At 57.5% G+C, this 21,246-nt stretch overlaps 1 protein-coding gene across 2 annotated transcripts in view; it reads left to right on the forward strand.

The window, feature by feature from the left end:
* Positions 1-21,246, forward strand: part of PRKCB (protein kinase C beta) — a 123,106-nt gene that overhangs the window by 59,598 nt on the left and 42,262 nt on the right. For both annotated transcript variants that reach the window (XM_054180544.1, XM_054180545.1), the window contains exons 4-5: positions 13,842-13,953; positions 16,380-16,508. In XM_054180544.1, coding sequence (XP_054036519.1) covers positions 13,842-13,953; positions 16,380-16,508 — 241 coding nt within the window. The remainder of the gene's footprint in view (positions 1-13,841; positions 13,954-16,379; positions 16,509-21,246) is intronic.

A 21,246-nucleotide genomic window follows, 5' to 3' on the forward strand; every position in this document is an offset into this window, starting at 1 on the left:
CTGTGGGAGGGTGTGGAGGGCCAGGGCTAAGTGTGGGTCATGGTCATCTGGGATCATAGCATCACAGAGTTGTTTGGGTTGGAAAAGCCTTCAAGATTGTCCACTCCAGCCATCAACAGCTCCATGGCCACTGAACCATGTCCCCAAGTGCCATGGCCATACATTTTCTGAACCCCTCAAGGGATGGGGACTCTACCACCTCCCTGGGCAGCCTGTTCCAGTCCCTGACCACTCTTGCAGCAAAGAAATTGTTCCTCATCTCCAGCCTAACCCTCCCCTGGTACAATTTCAGGCCATTTCCTGCCCTTCTATCACCTGAGACTAGGGAGAAGAGCCCAACCTACACCTCACTCCGACCTCCTTTGCCCAGAGCTCATCTGGCTGCCTGCCCCTTTGCTCTGCTTTCTCCTCCTCCTCCTCCAGGAGTGTGCTGGGTTTGGTGCATGCCTGGTTTGGAGCTGAGAAATCTGCCTGGGTTTTGCAAGCCTGACTCTGAAGAGGTGGTGAAAGCAAGCAAAGCAGGGCCTGTGGTGCTTCCCCAGCTGCTGAGAAGGGTCTGCACTTTGGGGACAGCACTCTTTGCTTCCTCATCACATGCTTTGGGTGGGAAGGGACCTTTCAAGCTCATCCAGTCCAACCCCCCTGCAGTCAGCAGAGACACCTGCAACTAGAGCAGGTTGCTCAGAGCCCCCAGACAGCCTGCCCTGCAGTGGCTCCAGGGATGGGGCATCTCCCACCTCTCTGGGCACCCTGGGCCGGGCTCTCACCACCCTCAGTGCAAAATGTTCCTTCTCTCCAGTCTCCATCTCCCTCTTTCAGTTTCATACCATGACCTCTTGTCCTGTCACAACAGGTCCTGCTCAAAAGTCTGTCCCCAGCTTTCTGCTCAGCCCCTTTAAGTGCTGAAAAGCCACCAGAAGGCCTCATGGAGCCCTCTCTTCTCCAAGGCAGAGGGAGATAAAACCCTGAAACCACTTAACCTTGCTGAAAGAAAATGAGGTTTGGCAGCAGGAGAGCAGGGATGGCCATGATCCAGATGCCACCTCCAGAGTGTTGCTTGGGCACTGGGCATCCTGCCCATCCAGTCACCACTTCCTCATCCTTGCTCATCATCTGGGTAGCAGCTGGCAAGAGAGGCAGCAGGTATCAGGAGAGGCTTTGCTTGTTTCTGCAGGGCTTTGGCTGAAGGTGCTTGTGATGCTTTTCTTATGGCTTCTCACCAGCCCTGTACAAACTGGGATGGGCATGGAGCAGCAAGAAGCCCCTTGGTCCCTCAGCAGCAGGTCTCACCCTTGTGCCTCCTCTGGGCTGTAGGTTACTGTGAACAGCCCCTGGGCAGGGAAAGGTCTAAATTCCACCTCAGCTGTTGCATTTGAAGAGGCACCACTTGTAACCAGGGCATGTGAGGAGCCCTGGATGGGATCCTCTGTTGCTGGTGTCCCTGCTGGGTGAGATCCTTGCTGGGGCTCAGCAACAGATGGGTGAAGCTGCCCAGCTGGTGCTAATTAATTTTTAATACATGATTTCTGCAAATGAAGAGAGGGATGCAGATGCTGAGGACTTCAAGCAGGGAGTGAAAAAAAGGCCCTTCTGTAGCTGATATTTTTTTGTCTCTCTCTCTCTCTGGCAGCCCCTCTGGTTTGTCCCCCTGCAAAGCCATCAGCTGGGCTGTGACTGGGGGGGGGTGGGTGCACTGGGGCAGGCACTGGTGTGACTGGGACAGGCTTTGTTCCTTCTGCACTGGCAGTCAAGCTTCTTACAGCAGGATAAACCTTCAGGAGCTTGGCATGAGGAGACAGCAAACTCCTTCAGCAGCCAGGGATGCTGTGGCTGCTGGGGATGAGGCCTGGGGCTTCACTTTGAGCTGATGCAAAGCTGGAGAGCTCCTCTGCTCTGTGGCTGGTGCTGCCTGTGGTGTGAGTCCAGAGGCAGCTGAGACTGTGCCCAGTGCTGGTCACATGAAGGTTGTGATGGCTGTAGCTGGGCATCTCTCAGCTGGTGCAGCACTCTGGGAGCTGCCTTTTCCTTTCCCCTTTCCTGCAGAAAGAGGAGCTGAATGGATGTGGTTTGTTTAAACCTTGTGTGGACTGTGCAGAGCTGGAGAGGGAAGAGGAGATGGCATCTGCAGGGGCAGCACAGAGCTGGTGGGGAGGCTCTAGCTGGGGCTGCAAAGGGGAGATGCTGCAGTTCCAGCCAGATCCCAGCCTGAGCTGGAGCTTTTCATGCCAGCTGGCTGCTGGTTTCATCCCCAGAGCTGCTCCACTCTGCTATGCTGTTTGTGGAGCCCAGGCAGAAAAATACATTAAAAGGAGAAACTGCTCTCACTTTGCTCCTTGGTCTCAGGCTCTTGGAGGGCTGCAGAGTTACTTGGAAATCAAGGAGAAAAACATTTTGTAACTGGGAAGGGCTTATGGTGCCCATGGATCATAGAATCAATAAGGTTGGAAGAGACCCCAGAGATCATCAAGCCCAACCTGTCACCCAGCACCTCATGGCTACTAAACCATGGCACCAAGTGCCACATGCAATCCCCTCTTGAACACCTCCAGGGATGGTGACTCCACCACCTCCCTGGGCAGCACATTCCAATGGCTAACAACTCTCTCTGGGAAGAACTTTCTCCTCACCTTGAGCCTAAACTTCCCCTGGCACAGCTTGAGACTGTGTCCTCTTGTTCTGGTGCTGCTTGCCTGGGAGAAGAGACCAACTCCCTCCTGGCTACAACCTCCCTTCAGGTATGAATGCTTCATTTCAAACATCTGAGCAGTGCTAGCTACTTATTCAGTCTACAGTGCTGCTCTGCTGTGAGATCCAACACCCTTAACTCCTGACCATACATCTATGACAAGGGATGATGACTTGAACCAAAAGAGGGAGATTCAGACTAGAGAGAAGGAAGACATTTGTGACATTGAGGGTGGTGAGAGCCTGTCCCAGGTAGCCCAGAGAGGTGGTAGATGCCCCATCCCTGGAACCACTACAGGTCATGTTGTCTGGGGCTCTGAGCAACCTGCTCTAGTTGGGGATGTCCCTGCTGACTACAGGGGGTTGGACTGGATGAGCTTGAAAGGTCCCTTCCCACCCAGCCCATACTGCAACTGCATGATTTGAACCAGCCTGGGATTCACTCCATGAAGTTAAGTCAGTGTTTGAAGTGCTCTGTGGGGTGGATTCTTGTGCAGATAACCCTGGTGGGGGAGGACCTTTCCCACAGCAGAACTGGAGGGCACTGAAAAGCCTAAGTCCATCTCTGTCAGCACTGACCAGCTCTGGAGCTGTTTTCTCTTTGACCTGGTTGTGTTTGAACCTCCTTGAGGAGGAGAGTGTCTCTGTGTTTAACCTTGCAAAGCCTTCTGAGGAGCAATCTTCCATCCAGGAGAGGAGCACTAATTACCCAGCCATGATAGGCTCTCTCAGGCAGAAAAATTAATTGCTTCTTGCAGTAGAGAATGAAGCTGAGCAGTGCTGAAGACACCGGGGCTGCTCTCATGCTGGATTGCTCTAAAGCCATGCCAGGATGAATTCTGATTCCTTTTGCTGGCTGAAGATCTCCTGGGGAGGCTGTGTTTGGAGCTGTGGCATTGCTGAGTGCATTGTGGCTGCCACACAGGGCTGCTGAGATGAGGGCAGTGATGTGCTCACCTTTGGCTCCTCTAACCTGCTCTGAACGTGTGTGGTGCTGAGCTCAGAAGTGTTGATGACAATGAGCTGCTTGTTCCCATGCTGTGTTCCTCCAGAAGCTCTGAGCTTCATCACAGCTTTCACCTGGTGTGCTGTCAGTGGGATGGAATCCCAGAGTGGCTTGGGTGGGAAGGGACCTTTAAAGTTCATCCTGCAGTCAGCAACTAGAGGAGGTTGCTCAGAGCCCCCAAACAACCTGGCCATCAGTGGTTCCAGGGATGGGGCATCCCTGGACAGCCTGGACCAGGGGCTCACTACCCTCAGGGGTAAAACATTTTTTCCTTCTCTCCAGTCTGAATCTCCAGCAGGAGCAGGGAAGTCATTGTGCCCTGTACTCAGCACTGGTTAGGCCACACCTGGAGTCCTGTGTCCAGTTCTGGGCCCCTCAGGTTAAGAAGGACATTGAGACTCTTGAAGGTGTCCAGAGAAGGTCAATGAGGCTGGGGAGAGGCCTGGAGCACAGCCCTGTGAGGAGAGGCTGAGGGAGCTGGGGTTGCTTAGCCTGGAGAAGAGGAGGCTCAGGGGAGACCTTCTTGCTGTCTACAGCTACCTGAAGGGAGGTTGTAGCCAGGAGGGGGTTGGTCTCTTCTCCCAGGCAAGCAGCACCAGAACAAGAGGTCACAGTCTCAAGCTGCACCAAGGGAAGTTTAGGCTGGAGGTGAGGAGAAAGTTCTTCCCAGAGAGAGTTGTTGGCCATTGAAATGTGCTGCCCAGGGAGGTGGTGGAATCCCCATCCCTGGAGGTGTTCAGGAGGGGATTGGATGTGGCACTTGATGCCATGGTTTAGTAGTCCTGAGGTGTTGGGTGACAGGTTGGACTTGATGATCTTTGAGGTCTTCTCCAACCTTGTTGATTCTATGATTCCCTCTTTTAGTTCAAACCAGCACCCCTTGTCCTGTCACAGCAGGCCCTGCTCAAAGTCTGTCCTCAGCTTTCCTCTAAGCACTGAAAGGTGTCAACAAGGTCTCCCTGCAGCCTTCTCCAGGCTGAACAACCCCAACTCTCTCAGCCTGGCCTCACAGCAGAGGCCTTCCCCCTTTCATCATTGCTGTGACCTCTTCTGGCCCTGCTCTGACAGCTCCCTCTCTGTGCTGAGGACTCCAGAGCTGGCCCCAGCTCTGCAGGGGGAGTCTCAGCGGAGCAGAACTTCAAACTGAAGGTGCTGCTGAAAAGATTCTCCCCAGCTTGCAGTGACAACTGGTGGGCTGCACTGGAGAGGGGGACCAGCCCAAGCCCACCAGTGGCAGTGTTAAGCTCTGCTCCTGGCTGTGCCAAGCTCTGCCACTCCATCCTCTCCTGCTCGCCAGGAGGCAGCGCCAGCAGAAGCTCTCTGAAACACAGCGAGGTCTTCAGGAGCTGAGCTCAGGTTTAGGTAATGCCAACCTAATTATAGTCAGAGCTATTAGTGGAGTGCATAATTATTTAAATTGTAGACAAAATCCTCATTAAAATGACCTTCTTCACATTCTCCTGCTAAAGGTCATCCAATCAGGAGCCATTAATAAATATCAGAGGTGCTCTAGGAAGGGAAGAGGCCAAGGCAGCTTTGTTCGAGGTTTGCATTTCATTCCTCCACCCTTTGCAGCTCTAGCAGAGGCTTCCTGTCCTGCTCTCATCATGCCTGAGCCTCCTCCATGCTCTGTTTGCTGGAGGCAGAGTCATTTCATCTCTGCCTTGGGCTCTTCCTTTCCTGGAAAGCTGCAGAGCTGTGTCTTTGTCCTGAGCAAGTATCACTGCCACCTAGAGCAAGACACTGCCCAGGGGGTGATCATCCAGGTGGTGGGAGAGACAGGATGTGAGAAGCATTGGTTGGATTGGAAAAGCCCTCCAAGATCATCCAGTCCAACCATCAACCCAACACCACCATGGCCCTCAAACCATGGCCCCAAGTGCCATGGCCACAGGTTTCTTCAACACCTCCAGGGATGGGAACTCCACCACCTCCCTGGGCAGCCTGTTCCAATCCCTGACCTCTCTTGCAACAAGGAAATTGTTCCTCATGTCCAACCTAACCCTCCCCTGGCACAATTTCAGGCAATTTCTTCTTCTTCTTCTATTACCTGAGGCTAGGTTGAGCAGAGACCAACACCCACCATGTCCCCAAGTGCCATGGCCACAGGTTTCCTGAACAGCTCCAGGGATGGGGACTCCACCACCTCCCTGGGCAGCCTGTTCCAGTCCCTGACCACTCTTGCAGCAAAGAAATTGTTCCTCATCTCCAACCTAACCCTCCCCTGGCACAATTTCAGGCTATTTCCTCTTGAAATGATGTTCAGACCCCCAAGCTGACCCTTGGAGCAGGGTGTAGAGAGGGTTGCTCCACTTCCCCAAGTCTGGGATCTTCCCTGGAGTGAGCTTTGGGCAAGTGTGGGCTGGCAGGAAGGAGCTGGCAGCAGTAGCAGGAGTGAAGATGCTGTTTGTACCACCTGAACATCCTCAGCCCCTTCAAGTTTCTTCTCTCTGGGCCTATCTGTGGTGGGAAGGGACACTGCTGCTGGGCAGTCCCTTTGTATGGGATATCACCAAGCTCTGCCTGCCCAGGTTGGGGTGGGGTGAGCAGCTGCCTTCCCTTCCTCTAGATGTGTCCACTGAGCCAGGACCTTCCTGAAGATGCCAACACCCTCTTGCCCAGGCCCTGCCTTGGAGAGCAGGACCCCAATCCCTCCTCACATCTCCCACACTTTTGGGATGCCCTGGCTCTGGTGCATGCTCAGATCTTCTCAGCCTTGCTGCAGCTTGCTGCTTCCTTTTGGCTTGCTAATTAACTTCTCCAGCTCTTGTGGTGAGCCATCTGCCCCTTGTGCCAGGGCACATGCTCCCTGCTCCTGCTGGCGCTGCCATCCGGTGCCAGTTCCTGTGGGATGAAGATGTCTCTGCTTTGCTCCATCCCAGCACCTTCTGGTGCTTCCCTGGCTCTTCTGGAGCCCAGCCCTTCCTTCTGCCAGCCTGCACATGGCCTCAGCCCTGCAGCTGAAAAGCTCTGCTCTTGCTTGCTTGGGATGTGGGGGGATCACAGAGTGGTTTTGGCTGGCAAAGACCTCGAAGATCACCAAGTCCAGCTGCTCACCCAGCACTGCCAGGTCACTACCAGAGCATGGCCCTCAGCACATCTGTGGTGGCAACCTGTCCTTAAAGGATTGGACTGGAGAGGACAATTGGGTCCACATCCTCCTGCTGGTGCCTCTGGAGGCTGGATCTGAGGTGGGTTTGTGCAGAGAAGACCTATCAGGAGAGCAGTGACATGAGTGGTGCAGCCTGTGCCTACCTTGGTGGTGGCACTGTGGGGAGGATCAGCCATGTGTCCTGCAGGCAGTGGTAGCCTCAGGGTCTTGGTATTCTTGCAGGCACCTGGAAGCTGCAGGGCAGCATGGTGGGAGGGAGCCCTGCTCTCATGGAGAGCTTACACTGAAATCACCCAGCCCCTGAGGCACATGGGAGGTCACAAACCTTTCCAGATGATGAACCTGGAACTGCTGCAGCAGATCCAGAGGAGGCCACCAAGATGATCAGAGGGTGGAGAACCTCCCCTATGGGGGCAGGCTGAGGGAGTTGGGGCTCTTCAGCCTGGAGAAGAGAAGGCTCCAGGGAGACTTTAGAGCAGCCTTCCAGTACCTGAAGGGTGCTGCAGGAGAGCTTTTGACCAGGGCTCAGAGTGCTAGGATGAGGGGCAATGGCTTTGAGCTGGAAGAGGGGAGACTGAGACTGGAGATTGAGAAGAAATTCTTGACAGTCAGGATGGGGAGACACTGGGACAGGTTGCCCAGGGAGGTTGTGGCTGCTCCCTCCCTGGAGGTGGTCAAGACCAGGCTGGATGAGGCCTTGAGCAACCTGGGCTGGTGGGAGATGAACCTCTCCATGGCAGGGGTTTGGAACTGGATGAGCTTTGAGGTCCCTCCCAATATGAACCACTCCAGCATCCTGTGAGATGCTCAGGGAGAAAAGCTGAGCTGGAAGGTTTTGCTGCTCTCCAGGAGAGTGCCTTTTACTGGGTACTGGCAGCAGCAGAAGAGGAGCTGTCATCCCCATCTCTCTGCAGCTGCCTGCCTAGCAGATGAGATCTCCTGTCAATAACCATGTAGGGACTTGCTGGAAGCTGTCAGGAAAGCTGTCAAGGGCAGGTTTTATCTGCAGCCATGCCTGACATGGAAGCAGTCCAGGCTGTGATGCTCGTGCCCACAGACACGTTAGCTGCTGCTGTGTGGCTGCCTATGCTCTGGGACCTCCTGTCCTCCCATGGCCAAGGTCTGACCATGCTCAGGGACCTCCTGTCCTCCCATGGCCAAGGACTGACCATGCTCAGGGAGCTCTTGTCCTCCCATGGCCAAGGTCTGACCATGCTCAGGGACCTCCTGTCCTCCCATGGCCAAGGTCTGACCATGCTCAGGGACCTCTTGTCCTCCCATGGCCAAGGTCTGACCATGCTCAGGGACCTCTTGTCCTCCCATGGTCAAGGTCTGACCATGCTCAGGGACCTCTTGTCCTCCCATGGCCAAGGTCTGACCATGCTCAGGGACCTCTTGTCCTCCCATGGCCAAGGTCTGACCATGCTCAGGGACCTCTTGTCCTCCCATGGCCAAGGTCTGACCATGCTCAGGGACCTCCTGTCCTCCCATGGCCAAGGTCTGACCATGCTCAGGGACCTCCTGTCCTCCCATGGCCAAGGTCTGACCATGCTCAGGGACCTCCTGTCCTCCCATGGCCAAGGACTGACCATGCTCAGGGAGCTCTTGTCCTCCCATGGCCAAGGTCTGACCATGCTCAGGGACCTCCTGTCCTCCCATGGCCAAGGTCTGACCATGCTCAGGGACCTCTTGTCCTCCCATGGCCAAGGTCTGACCATGCTCAGGGACCTCTTGTCCTCCCATGGTCAAGGTCTGACCATGCTCAGGGACCTCTTGTCCTCCCATGGCCAAGGTCTGACCATGCTCAGGGACCTCTTGTCCTCCCATGGCCAAGGTCTGACCATGCTCAGGGACCTCTTGTCCTCCCATGGCCAAGGTCTGACCATGCTCAGGGACCTCCTGTCCTCCCATGGCCAAGGTCTGACCATGCTCAGGGACCTCCTGTCCTCCCATGGCCAAGGTCTGACCATGCTCAGGGACCTCCTGTCCTCCCATGGCCAAGGTCTGACCATGCTCAGGGACCTCCTGTCCTCCCATGGCCAAGGTCTGACCATGCTCAGGGACCTCTTGTCCTCCCATGGCCAAGGTCTGACCATGCTCAGGGACCTCCTGTCCTCCCATGGCCAAGGACTGACCATGCTCTGGGACCTCTTGTCCTCCCATGGCCAAGGTCTGACCATGCTCAGGGACCTCCTGTCCTCCCATGGCCAAGGTCTGACCATGCTCAGGGACCTCCTGTCCTCCCATGGCCAAGGTCTGACCATGCTCAGGGACCTCCTGTCCTCCCATGGCCAAGGTCTGACCATGCTCAGGGACCTCCTGTCCTCCCATGGCCAAGGTCTGACCATGCTCAGGGACCTCCTGTCCTCCCATGGCCAAGGTCTGAGCAGAGGAGCTGCTTGCATGGAATTATTAAGGCTAGAAAAGCCCTCTAAGATCAACCCAACCACCAACCCACCATCACTGTGCCCACTAAACCATGTCCCAAAGTGCCATGCCTGCACTGCTGTGCCCTCACTCTCTGTCCTGGGGGGAGGTTTCTGAGGGTGGAATGCTTCAAATGATGTCACTCAGTGGAGCTGCAGGATCCTTCATCTGTAAAACTTTGCTATTTAGCTGCACAGGGGCTGGGCCATCTCCTCTAGACCAGGCTTTGGCCAAGAAAGATTGGGCCAGAGGTCCCTTGAGGTCCCTTCAACCTGGGACTCTGGGAAGATGTGGTGTGCTGAAGCAGGCTTTCCTCATAGTGAGAGAGAAGAGAGCCCAAACCAGACCCCTCTGCTGTGAGGACAGGCTGGGAGAGTTGAGCTTGGAGAAGAGGAGGCTCCAGGAGACCTTCTGGTGGCCTTTTGGTGTTTAAAGGCATCAAAAAGAAAGCTGGGGACAGCATTCTGAGCAGGACCTGCTGTGACAGGACAAGGGGTGATGGTTTGAAGCTAAAAGGGGGAGAGTCAGAGTGGAGAGAAGGGAGAAATATTTGACACTGAGGGTGGTGAGAGCCTGGCCCAGGTTGCCCAGAGGGGGGGAAGCTGCCCCATCTCTGGAAGCATTGCAGGTCAGGCTGCCTGGGGCTGTGAACAACCTGCTGAAGTTGGGGATGCCCCTGCTGGCTGCAGTGGGGTTGGACTGGATGAGCTTGAAAGGTCCCTTCCCACCCAGACCATTCTGTACCTCCATGATTTGAAGCCAGGGATGCAGTGGCAGAGGAGCAGTGTCAGGGACTCAGCATTGCACTGGCTTGGTTCAGACCAGGAACCTGCTGTCCAGTGCAGGAGCAGAAGCTGGCTGCATCTGCTGGATCAGTGCTTGCTGGCTGGCAGGTCAGAGCCAGCAGCTGCTCTCCTTGCTTGGCTCCTCTGGTGGGGACCCTCGGGACACACACAGAGCCTTCAGAGGGTGACAGATCTGTGTCAGCCCTGATGAGGTAGGTCAGAGCCTCAGGTGCAGCAGAAGCCCCCTGAAGGCATCTGTCAGCTTTCTCTGCCCTGCTGCCAGCAGGAGCAGGGAGGTCATTGTGCCCTGTGCTCAGCACCGCTTAGGCCACACCTGGAGTCCTGGGTCCAGCTCTGGGCCCCTCGGGTTAAGGACACTGAGACTCTTGAGAAGGGCAGCAAGGCTGGGGAGGGGTCTGGAGCACAGCCCTGTGAGGAGAGGCTGAGGGAGCTGGGGTTGCTTAGCCTGGAGAGGAGGAGGCTCAGGGGAGACCTTCTTGCTCTCGACAGCTACCTGAAGGGAGGTTGTAGCCAGGAGGGGATTGGTATCTACTCCCAGGCAACCAGCAGCAGAACAAGAGGACACAGTCTCAAGCTGTGCCAGGGGAAGTTTAGGCTGGAGGTGAGGAGAAAGTTCTTCCCAGAGAGAGTTGTTGGCCATTGGAATGTGCTGCCCAAGGAGGTGGTGGAGTCCCCATCCCTGGAGGTGTTCAAGAAGGGGTTGGATGTGGCACTTGGTGCCATGGCTTAGTAGTCAGGAGGTGTTGGGTGAGGTTGGACTTGATGGTCTCTGAGATCTTTTCCAACCTTATTGATTCTGTGATTCTGTGGGGCTGGCTCTGCACTGCTGGGTGCAGGAGGAGCCTTCTCTTCTCTTCTCTTGGCAAACTTCTTTTGAACCATTCTGGGTTGAAATCTCTCAGCATCTGCATGCACAGTGAGCTCTTCATCCCTGTCCCTGCTACAAAAATAGTCTCTTTGTGCAACAGCTTCAGCCTGCTTCCAAAAGGATGCCCACAGCTTCCACTTTCTGGCACTTTCTAAAGCAGAGCTCAAGGTGGAACTGGCCCCCACCAACCCTGCTAGCTGGAGAAGCTGTTCCACCTCCCCCACCGTGCTGTCCCATCACCCTCACACCCTCTGGGCTCTGGCTGCTGGCTCTCCTCAGAGCAGCCCCTCAGGCTGGGAGCAGGAGGTGAAGCCTGAGATGCTCCTGGGAGGGGCCCAGCTGCCCCCCCAGGGCTGGGATGCTGAAGGAAAGGTTTGGAAAGCCCTGGCCCTTCCCGTGCCAGCTCACTCCTGCACTGCTGGCTCTGCTTTTTTAGCTCCCAGCTCCAGTGGGAACTGAGCATCCCTCGCACCAAGTGGGCAGGGGCTGGCTCTGCAGGGAGCTGCTGGTTTTATGAATGACAAAAGCTCTGCTGTGCCTGAGCTGCAGGAGCTGCTGCCTGAGGGGAGCACAGGAGCTGCAGGGCTTGGGGGCAAACCCTCCCTGTGGCTTTGGCTGTCCCTGTGCCCTGCCACCACTGTCCTCATCCTGCTGCCAGCGAGGGTCAGCATCATGGAATTGTCTAAGTTGGAAGAGACCTCTGAGATCCCCCAGTCCAACCTTCAACCTAACCACCATGGCCACTGAACCACGTCCCAAGGTGCCAGGGCCACACATTTCCTGAACTGCTCCAGGGATGGGGACTCTACCACCTCCCTGGGCAGCCTGTGCCAATCCCTGACCACTCCTGGAACAAAGACATTTTTCCTCATCTCTAACCTAACCCTCCCCTGGCACAGCTTCAGGCCATTTCCTCTCCTATTATCTGATGCCTGGCTCCAAGCTCCTTTCAAGGACTTGTAGAGAGCAGTGAGGTCTCCCTTCAGCCTCCTCTTCTCCACACTAAACAACCCCAGCTCCCTCTGCTGCTCCTCACCAGCCCTGTTCTCCAGACCCTTCCCCAGCTCTGTTGCCCTAAGGGTGCCCAAGCATCCTGGGGGTGCCCTCCTCTGCAGCCTGCAGTCCAGCTGGCCAGCCAGAGGCCTTCTTTCACCTGGAGTGATGGCAGAGGAAAGCTTTTCCTTTCCTTGGGTGCTTATCTCCAGGCAGAGCCACAGAGGCAGGAGCTGGAAGATCAGAAGTGCCATCTGAGCACGAGGAGGAACTTCTGTAATTCAAGGGCTGCTGGAGCAGGCTGCCCAGAGAGGTGGTGGAGCCTCCATCTCTGGAGACATTCCAGACTTGCCTGGCCCTGTTCCTGGGTGACCCTGCCTTGGCAGGGGGGTTGGGCTGGATGACCTCCAGAGGTCCCTTCCAACCTCCCCATGCTGTGGTTCTGTGGAAGCTGCAGAGCAGTTGGGATGGGCAGATGCACTTCAGGGGAAGGTGATGCTTTGGCAGCTGGCTTCTGACTCCACTCTTTATTTATTCACTCAGCTCACAGTGCCCTCAGAAGGTGGCTTTCCTAATGGCTGGGCACCCTTCCAGGCCATTAAAAAGCCACTCAGCTCAAATGACCCAGCTGGGAGCTATGCCTCAGCCCTAACCCCTCAGCAATTAACCTGAGATGAAATGAAGCCAGGTGCTGCTTGCCACAGGCTTCTCCTTTGCCTGTGTGCATGCTGCTGCCCAGCACCCTGCCCAGCACAGCCCTGCAGCTCTGGGCTCTCCATGCAGGAGCAATGCTGCTCACCCATAGAATCATAGAATTGTCAGGGTTGGAAGGGACCTCGAGGATCAGGCAGTTCCAAACCCCCTGCCAGGGGCAGGGACACCTCACACTACAGCAGGATGCCCAGAGCCACATCCAGCCTGGCCTTAAAAACCTCCAGGTGGTGGAGTCCCCATCCCTGGAGGTGTTCAAGAGGGGACTGGACGTGGCACTTGGTGCCATGGGTTAGTAGTCATGAGGTGCTGGGTGACAGGTTGGACTTGATGGTCTCTGAGGTCTTTTCCAACCTTATTGATTCTATGATTTGATGTGTTTAGTGGGCAGGGGTTGGGAGCTGAACACCAAGGTGCTAGCTGGGCAGGGGCTGGGGGCTGAACCCCAAGGTGTTTGCTGGGCAGGGGGTGGGGGCTGAACCCCAAGGTGTTTGCTGGGCAGGGGGTGGGGGCTGAACACCAAGGTGTTAGCTGGGCAGGGGCTGGGGGCTGAACACCAAGGTGTTTGCTGGGCAGGGGCTGGGGGCTGAACACCAAGGTGTTTGCTGGGCAGGGGCTGGGGGCTGAACACCAAGGTGTTTGCTGGGCAGGGGCTGGGGGCTGGGGGCTGAACACCAAGGTGTTTGCTGGGCAGGGGCTGGGGGCTGAACCCCAAGGAGTTTGCTGGGCAGGGGGTGGGGGCTGAACACCAAGGTGTTTGCTGGGCAGGGGCTGGGGGCTGAACACCAAGGTGTTTGCTGGGCAGGGGCTGGGGGCTGAACACCAAGGTGTTTGCTGGGCAGTCTCAGTACAGCTGGGCACCATGGGGGCTGCTTTCTGTGCTTTACCCCACTGGGTTGATGTGGAAGTTGAACGGTGTCCAGTCCTTGTGCAGGTTCTTTCCCTGCCAATTTCACCTGGTGGCTTCTGTGCTAAACCCCACTTCTTTCACAGCAATCAAGCCCAGAGCAGCCCCTGCCTTGCTTTTGCATTGTTATGGCAACAACAGAGGAACAAGGAATGATGCTGGACAGCGGAGACTGCTGGAAAAGGTCCACACCAGTCGGTGGCAGTTGACTGAAGTCCATTACCAGCACCTCCAAAGCCAGCTGGCATGTGGAGCCTGGAGAGCTGTGGTGCCCTGCCAATGTTTGATGCAAGCTTCTCATCCTTGCTCCTTTGTTTCCCTCCCAGGATCCCCGGAGCAAACACAAATTTAAGATCCACACCTACTCCAGCCCCACCTTCTGCGACCACTGCGGCTCCCTGCTCTACGGGCTCATCCACCAGGGCATGAAGTGTGACAGTAAGTGACGGCACCCTTGCCTCTGCCTGAAGCAGGGGGGAGGTGGGGCGGTCTCTGGCACCCTCAGGCCCTGGGCAGAGGCTCCCAGTCTTCCCTGAGCTGCAGTCAAGGCCCTGTCCTCTCTGCTGTCGGTGTGGAACATGGTGCTGGCACCCGAGGGGCTGGGCACCAGCGTGCACCTTCTCACCCCTGCTGTTCCTGCAGGGAGAGAGGAGGGGAAGGTGACTGGCTGGGGGAAATTCTGCCTGCAGCCCCCCTGCAGCAGCCCCCCTGCAGCAGCCCCCCTGCAGCAGCCCCCCTGCAGCAGCCCCCCTGCAGCAGCCCCCCTGCAGCAGCCATCCTGCAGCACCCCCCACATCTCCCTGCAGCATCTCCAGCATCCCTCTCCTTCCCTTCCCACCTCCAGCATCCCTCTCCTTTCCTTCCCACCTCCAGCATCCCTCTCCTTCCCTTCCCACCTCCAGCATCCCTCTCATCCCCCTCTACCCCCAGCATCCCTCACATCCTTCCCTCTCCAGCATCCTTCTCAGCCTCCCCCACCTCCAGCATGCCCTCATGTCGTGTGTCCCCCCCTCAGCACCCCCAGGCAGCTCTGGCTCCTGTCCCTTATGTAACCAGCTGCCACTTGGCTTTATCTGCTGGGAGTGCTTCCCCCAGCGCAGCCCTGACAGCACAGCAGCTTTAAACCCTGGCTCTGTGCACTGTTTGTTCCCTCCTTGCTTCTGACCCTGTTTTTTTTTGCCTTCCCACGGGAGGCAGGGTTGCTCCACCCTCCCTGATGGGTTTCAAGGGAGGGGAAGTGGAGTTGTGAGAAAAATGACAGAAGCCATCAGTTTTCCTTCCAGTGTTTCCCAGCCAACTCCATTTCCAGGGAAGAGTTGTTGGGGGTTTTTTTCATGGGCTTTTTCTGTGCATCCTTTAGAAGCCTAATCTTGAAACAAACAGCCCCCAAAAGCCTTTGCAGGGCTGCTTCAGGAGCTTAGCAAGGGCTGAAGGAGGAGAGCAGCTCACACTGGTGGGGATTGAACTGCTTAGGGCAACTTTCCATTGTGGCAGTGCTGGGCTAATCGTTGGGCTCAGGGGTCTCTCCCACCTTCATTAACCCCCCCCAATAGCACCACCTTCACCATCCTCTCCCCACAGCACCACCTTCACCATCCTCTCCCCACAGCACCACCTTCACCATCCTCTCCCCACAGCACCACCTTCACCATCCTCTCCCCACAGCATCACCTTCATCATCCTCTCCCCACAGCATCACCTTCATCATTCCCCACCCCCCCCCCCGGCATCACCTTCCTCATCCCCCCTCAGCATCACCTTCCTCATCCCCCCTCAGCATCACCTTCCTCATCCTCCCCACAGTATCACCTTCCTCATTCCCCACAATAGCATTGCCTTTGTCATCCCCCCCCCAGCATCTTTATCTTCCCCCCCCAACAGCATCACTCTCCTCTTCCCGCCCCCCAGCAGCATTGCCTTCATCATCCCCCCCTACAGCATTGCCTTCATCATCCCCCCTGACACCATCACCTTCACCATCGCCCTCATCATCCCCCCGCCCAGACAGCTTCACCTTCATCCTACCCTCCCCCGCGACAGCATGACCTTCCTCATCCCTCCCGTCGCCTGGCCAGCAGCATCCCCCTCCTCCCCTGCCCCCCGCACCACCTCTCTCCGGCCCTGCGCCGCTGCAGCGCTTGGCTGCTGCTGCCACCCTGTGGCCGTGCTGCCGCCACAGCCTCTCCAGAGCCCGCGGGGCGGCAGAAGTCCCTGCGCAATGAGTGCGGGCAGAGGGGGTGAAGGAAGAGGAGGAGGATGAAGAGGGACATCAGTTGTTTTCCAAGCTGATCTCCTCGGCCGCTCTGTAAGGGACTGGGCCATGCAGTGGCTGCTTCCAGCGCCTCGAGCTCAGAGAGGCAGATTCAGACTGGAGACAAGGAAGAGAACTTTGATCCTGAGGGTGGGGAGAGCCTGGGAGGTGGGAGATGCCCCATGCCTGCAACCTGCTCAGGTTGTCTGGGGCTCTGAGCAACCTGCTGCGGTTGCAGACGTCCCTGCTGGCTGCAGGGGGGTTGGACTGGCTGGGCTTGGAAGGTCCCTTCCTACCCAAACCAGTCTGGGATGCCATGAGCGGAGCTAAAAGGCTCCAGAACTGGTGGGCAGGTCCCCGTGTCCTGGCAGACCCCTGCCAGAGCCTCCAGCCGCATCTGAAGGGTGCATCGCTGCAGGTTTACCCCAGGACCCCTCCCAACCGTCCCCACTTTCAGAGGATCCCAGAGGGGTCTGGCTTGGGGAGAGGAACCTTGAGGATCAGCCGGCCGCAGGGAGCCCTCGCAGCCCTGCTGGCCCGGGGCACTCCAGGCCTCGGCCAGGGCCAGTGTGTGCGTGTGGGGTGGCAGCAGCGTCCCTCCCTCTCTCCCCAGCCTGCATGATGAACGTGCACAAGCGCTGCGTGATGAACGTGCCCAGCCTCTGCGGGACGGACCACACCGAGCGCCGCGGCCGCATCTACATCCGCGCCGACATCGAGAAGGACGTCCTCACCGTCGTGGGTAGGGCTGCCTCGGCGGCACCGCCCCGGCCCCGGCCGGCCCCTTACCGTCCCACCCGGCCCCGGGCAGCCCCTCACCGTCGTGGGTAGGGCTGCCTCGGCGGCACCGCCCCGGCCCCGGCCCCGGCCAGCCCCTTACCGTCCCACCCGGCCCCGGGCAGCCCCTCACCGTCGTGGGTAGGGCTGCCTCGGCGGCACCGCCCCGGCCTCGGCCCCGGGCAGCTTCTCGACGCCGCCCCGGGCCCTGCCGCCGGTGCTCGCACCCACGGTGCCCTCCGCTGAGCCAGCCCGGGGCAGTGAGGCTGGGGAGAGGCAACAAAGCTGGGGAGGGGTTTGGAGCACAGCCCTGTGAGGAGAGGCTGAGGGAGCTGGGGTTGCTTAGCCTGGAGAAGAGAAGGCTCAGGGCAGACCTTCTTGCTCTCTACAACTCCCTGAAGGAAGGTTGTAGCCAGGTGGGGGTTGGTCTCTTCTCCCAGGCAAGCAGCACCAGAACAAGAGGACACACTCTCAAGCTGTGCCAGGGGAAGTTTAGGCTGGAGGTGAGGAGAAAGTTCTTCCCAGAGAGAGTTGTTGGCCATTGGAATGTGCTGCCCAGGGAGGTGGTGGAGTCCCCATCCCTGGAGGTGTTCAAGAGGGGACTGGATGTGGCACTTGGAGCCATGGTTTAGCAGTCATGAGGTGTTGGGTGACAGGTTGGACTTGATGATCCTTGAGGTCTTTTCCAACCTTATAGATTCTATGATTCAGCCTAACCACCATGGCCATCAAACCCAGTCCCCAGGTGCCATGGACACAGGTTTCCTGAACACCTCCAGGGATGGGGACTCCACCACCCCCCTGGGCAGCCTGTTCCAGTCCCTGACCACTCTTAGAGCAAAGAAATTTTTCCTCATCTGCAACCTAACTCTCCCCTGGCACCATTTCAGGCCATTTCCTCTCCTTCTGTCACCTGAGTGACACCAGTGGTGACACTCACAGTGTGTCCACAGAGGGTCTGACTGGTCAGGAGGAGGTCAGGCAAGCAGGGCAAGGCTCTGGGTCTGACTGGTCAGGAGAAGGTCAGGCAAGCAGGGCAAGACTCTGGGTCTGACTGGTCAGGAGGAGGTCAGGCAAGCAGGGCAAGGCTCTGGGTCTGACTGGTCAGAAGAAGGTCAGGCAAGCAGGGCAAGGCTCTGGGTCTGACTGGTCAGGAGAAGGTCAGGCAAGCAGGGCAAGACTCTGGGTCTGACTGGTCAGGAGGAGGTCAGGCAAGCAGGGCAAGGCTCTGGGTCTGACTGGTCAGAAGAAGGTCAGGCAAGCAGGGCAAGGCTCTGAGCCTTTTCCAGGCATGCTCCTGCCCTCTGCCAAGCATGGGCTGGAGCTCCAGGGCTGGCTGCATGGAGCTGCTTTTGCAGTCTCTGACTTTTCCAACTGCTCTTTGGATCCTGGAAGGTTTCAGCATCCTGGGGAAGGGTGGCAGAAATGTCTTTCATGCCAGTGTGTCCTGTGAAGGTGTGTGGTGTGGGGTGTCCCTTTGATGAGCATCCCTTCCTGCTGTTCTCTCCGTGCCCTTAGTGGTACCTGTGCCCTTACAGGCCTGGTGGCAGTCTGGGATGGTCCTTTAACCTGGTTAGAGCTTTGCAGCATTCCTCCAATGGTTCAGAGACCACTCCCTGGCCTCCTGTATCAGCAAAGGTGTGGCCAGCAGGACCAGGGCAGGGTCAGCTCCCTGTACTCAGGGGGCACTGGTGAGGCCACACCTTGACTCTTGGGGTCAGTTTTGGGCCCCTCACTCCAGGAAGGAAGCTGAGGGGCTGGAGGAGGTCCAGAGGAGGACAACAAAGCTGGGAAGGGTCTGGAGAACAGGAGCTGAGGAATGTGGCAGAGCTGGAGCATGGGGTAGAGCTCTCAGGACAGGCTGCTTCAGCACTCTGGGGGCTGGTGTGGGTCAGGGGAGGCTGATGGGATCCATGGGCTGTGTGGATCCAGGATGGGCTGTGAGGATCCAACCACCCCAGCGATGGGTGGAGGCAGGTGCCATCCATCATGGCCACACTGGCAGCAGTGGTGCAGGGTGGCAGTGCCATCTCCTGGCATCCACCTTCAGGGATGTGCCAGGGGGTGGGAGATGGGGCTGGAGGAGGCTGCAGGGCTGGGCAGTGCCAGGCTCAGCAGAGGCTCCTGCCCTGAGTGTCCCAGGATCCTGCTGGCTGCCCACAGAGAGGCCTCTTGTCACCCATCCTGGCTTCCTCCATCCTGGGGCTGTGCTCTCAGGTGGTGGCAGGAAGCAGGATTGCCTCACCTCTGAAGGCTTTGGAACCCAGATTTTGAGCTCCTAGAAGCTTATGCTTCCCCTGTGACCTGTAAGCATCTCATGAAACATCAGCTGTGCTCCTGTAAAGCCTCTTGTCCCCACATGCAGAGGTCACCCTGAAGATGTGACTCCATCAGGTGCCAGTGACTGGCATCTCGTGGGGGTAGGAGGCAGGGTGAGCTCTGCACAGGCATGGCAGCAGCTTGGGGGAGAGCTGGGGCTTGTCTCAGGAAGCTGAGCCCAGAGCAGCTGTGGGGAAGGAGGTTTCTGCCCATGCTGGGTAAGCAGGCAGCTCCTGGTGGTGATGCTGGCTGCAGGGGGCCAAGCTGTTCACACTTGTTCCCAGGGTGAGGTGGGACCATGGGGAGTGAAACACCACCTGCCTGCCCACGCTGCAAAGGGCAGGGAGCCCCAGGGGGTACCAGCCTGATGGCACCAACAAGGACCACATTCTTCCCTGTCAGCCCACCAGCCTTGGCTGGCTGCTGCTGGAGAAGTCTGGTCCCCAGCACCCTGCTGGGCTGGCAGCAGGAGATGCTGTGACATCCCCAGGGTCTGCTTCAGTGGGATGGGCTCAGCTCTGAGACCTCCTGTTGTGCCCAGCACCACTCCTGGGGGTGCTTCATCCCCCAGGGAGAGCGTGGGGCTGTGGAGGTCTCCCTGCTCTGGGCTGACAGCTCCTCCCTTAGGAGAGCAGAGCACAGCCAGAGACAGCTCCAACCTGTGTGACCCCAGCTCCAGCCCTCCCAAACCCCTCCTGCCCCTTCTCCTCTTCCCAGTCAGCCCCCACAGGTTGCTGGGAGACCAAGAGGAGGCTTGGTCCATGCTGGGCACAGCAGCTCCCACGCCTCATGGAGCTGCCTGAGGGTAGGCAGGCAGGCTGAGGAGATGCTGGGATGTGATCTGGGAGGCAGGGTCCCTGCTGGCCTGGAGAGCTGTCAGCACTGCTTTCAAGAACACCAGCAAATGACTGCAAATAGCAATGGAAGAGTGCCAAAGTGCCAGGGCTGGGGGTTCCATTCTGCTTCCTCTTGATTTGTCCTGAAAGAAATGCTGCACTGAGCCACACAGAGCTTTCCACCCCAGGCTGCTGTGAGTGGGAAGGAGCCTGTCAAGGTCACCTAATCCAACCCCCCTGCAGTCAGCAGGGGCATCCCCAGCTAGAGCAGGCTGCTCAGAGCCCCAGCCCACCTGACCTGCAGTGGTTGCAGGGATGGGGCAGCTCCCACCTCTCTGGGCACCCTGGGGGAGGCTCTCACCACCCTCAGTGTCAAACATTTCTTCTTTCTGCCTGATCCAAATCTCCCTCTTTCAGTTCAAAGCCATTGCACAAAAGCCCTGCTTCTCAGGTACCTTCCCTGCAGGGGATGAGGTGGGACTGGTACCCAGCCTCCCAGCAGGGGCTGATGGGGCACAGAGGTCCCCTCCTGCTGGCACCACAGCCATGTTCCCACAGCTCTGAAGGAGAAACTCCCTCAGCCTTCCTTTCTGTGCAGCTGGATTCTCTTTTCTTCAGCTGGCTCTGAAAGCCTGGTTTATTTCTGGCCCTTCCTGGAGGTGTGGGTGCAAACAACTCATCTGCTGGCTCCTCCAGAAAGGCAGGGAAATGTTCTGTGCTCTCCAGCTCTGCTGCATAGCTCAGGATGGAGTGGGAGCACCTTGGGAGAGCAGAGGCTCTGCTGGGCTGGGGCTCTGCCAGCCCTCCTACCCCTGGGGCTGCTGAGGGGCTCAGGATCTTCACTGCTGAGCTTGGAGGAGAGGTGGAAAGGGCAAAGCAAACCTATCTGGTTTCAAGATGAGAGGAAATGGAAGCTTGGGCTTGAAATTGGAATGGGCTGCCCAGGGTGGTGGTGGAGTCCCCATCCCTGGAAGTGTTTAAAATAAGACTGGCTGAGGCACTTGGTGCCATGGTTTGGTTGATCAGGTGGTGCTGGGTGATAGGTTGGACTTGGTGACCTCAAAGGTCTTTTCCAACCTGGTTGGTTCTGTGCAAGGTCTCTTCCAACCCAAACAATTCTGTGGTTCTTTGGGATGGCCTCAGGTTTGCACCAGGGGAGCTTTAGGTTGGGCATTAGGAGAAACTTCTTGGCTGAAAGGCTTCTCAAAGGCTGGAGCAGGCTGCTCAGGGGGGTGGTTGAATGCCCATCCCTGGAGCTGTTTCAGAGAGGCAGAGATGTGGTGCTGGGGGATGTGGGTTAGCCTTAGCAGAGTTAGAGAGGGTTGGACTCAGTGGTCTTCAAGGTCTTCTCCAAGCAAAACCAGTCAATGATTCCAGGATTCAGAGGTGGCTGAGGGGTGGTCTGGGTTTGAGCAGCTGGGGACTTGGTGTGTAGGGGGGTGGTGATGGTGGGGGGTGTGGCTGAGCTGGAACAGCCACATCATGGCACTTCAGACGTGGCCACAACCAGGGCATTGGGCTGCTTGAAGGGATCTGGTGCTGCATGTG

This window comes from Dryobates pubescens, chromosome 4, assembly GCF_014839835.1.
Source record: "Dryobates pubescens isolate bDryPub1 chromosome 4, bDryPub1.pri, whole genome shotgun sequence".
Classification (NCBI taxonomy): Eukaryota; Metazoa; Chordata; class Aves; order Piciformes; family Picidae; genus Dryobates; species Dryobates pubescens.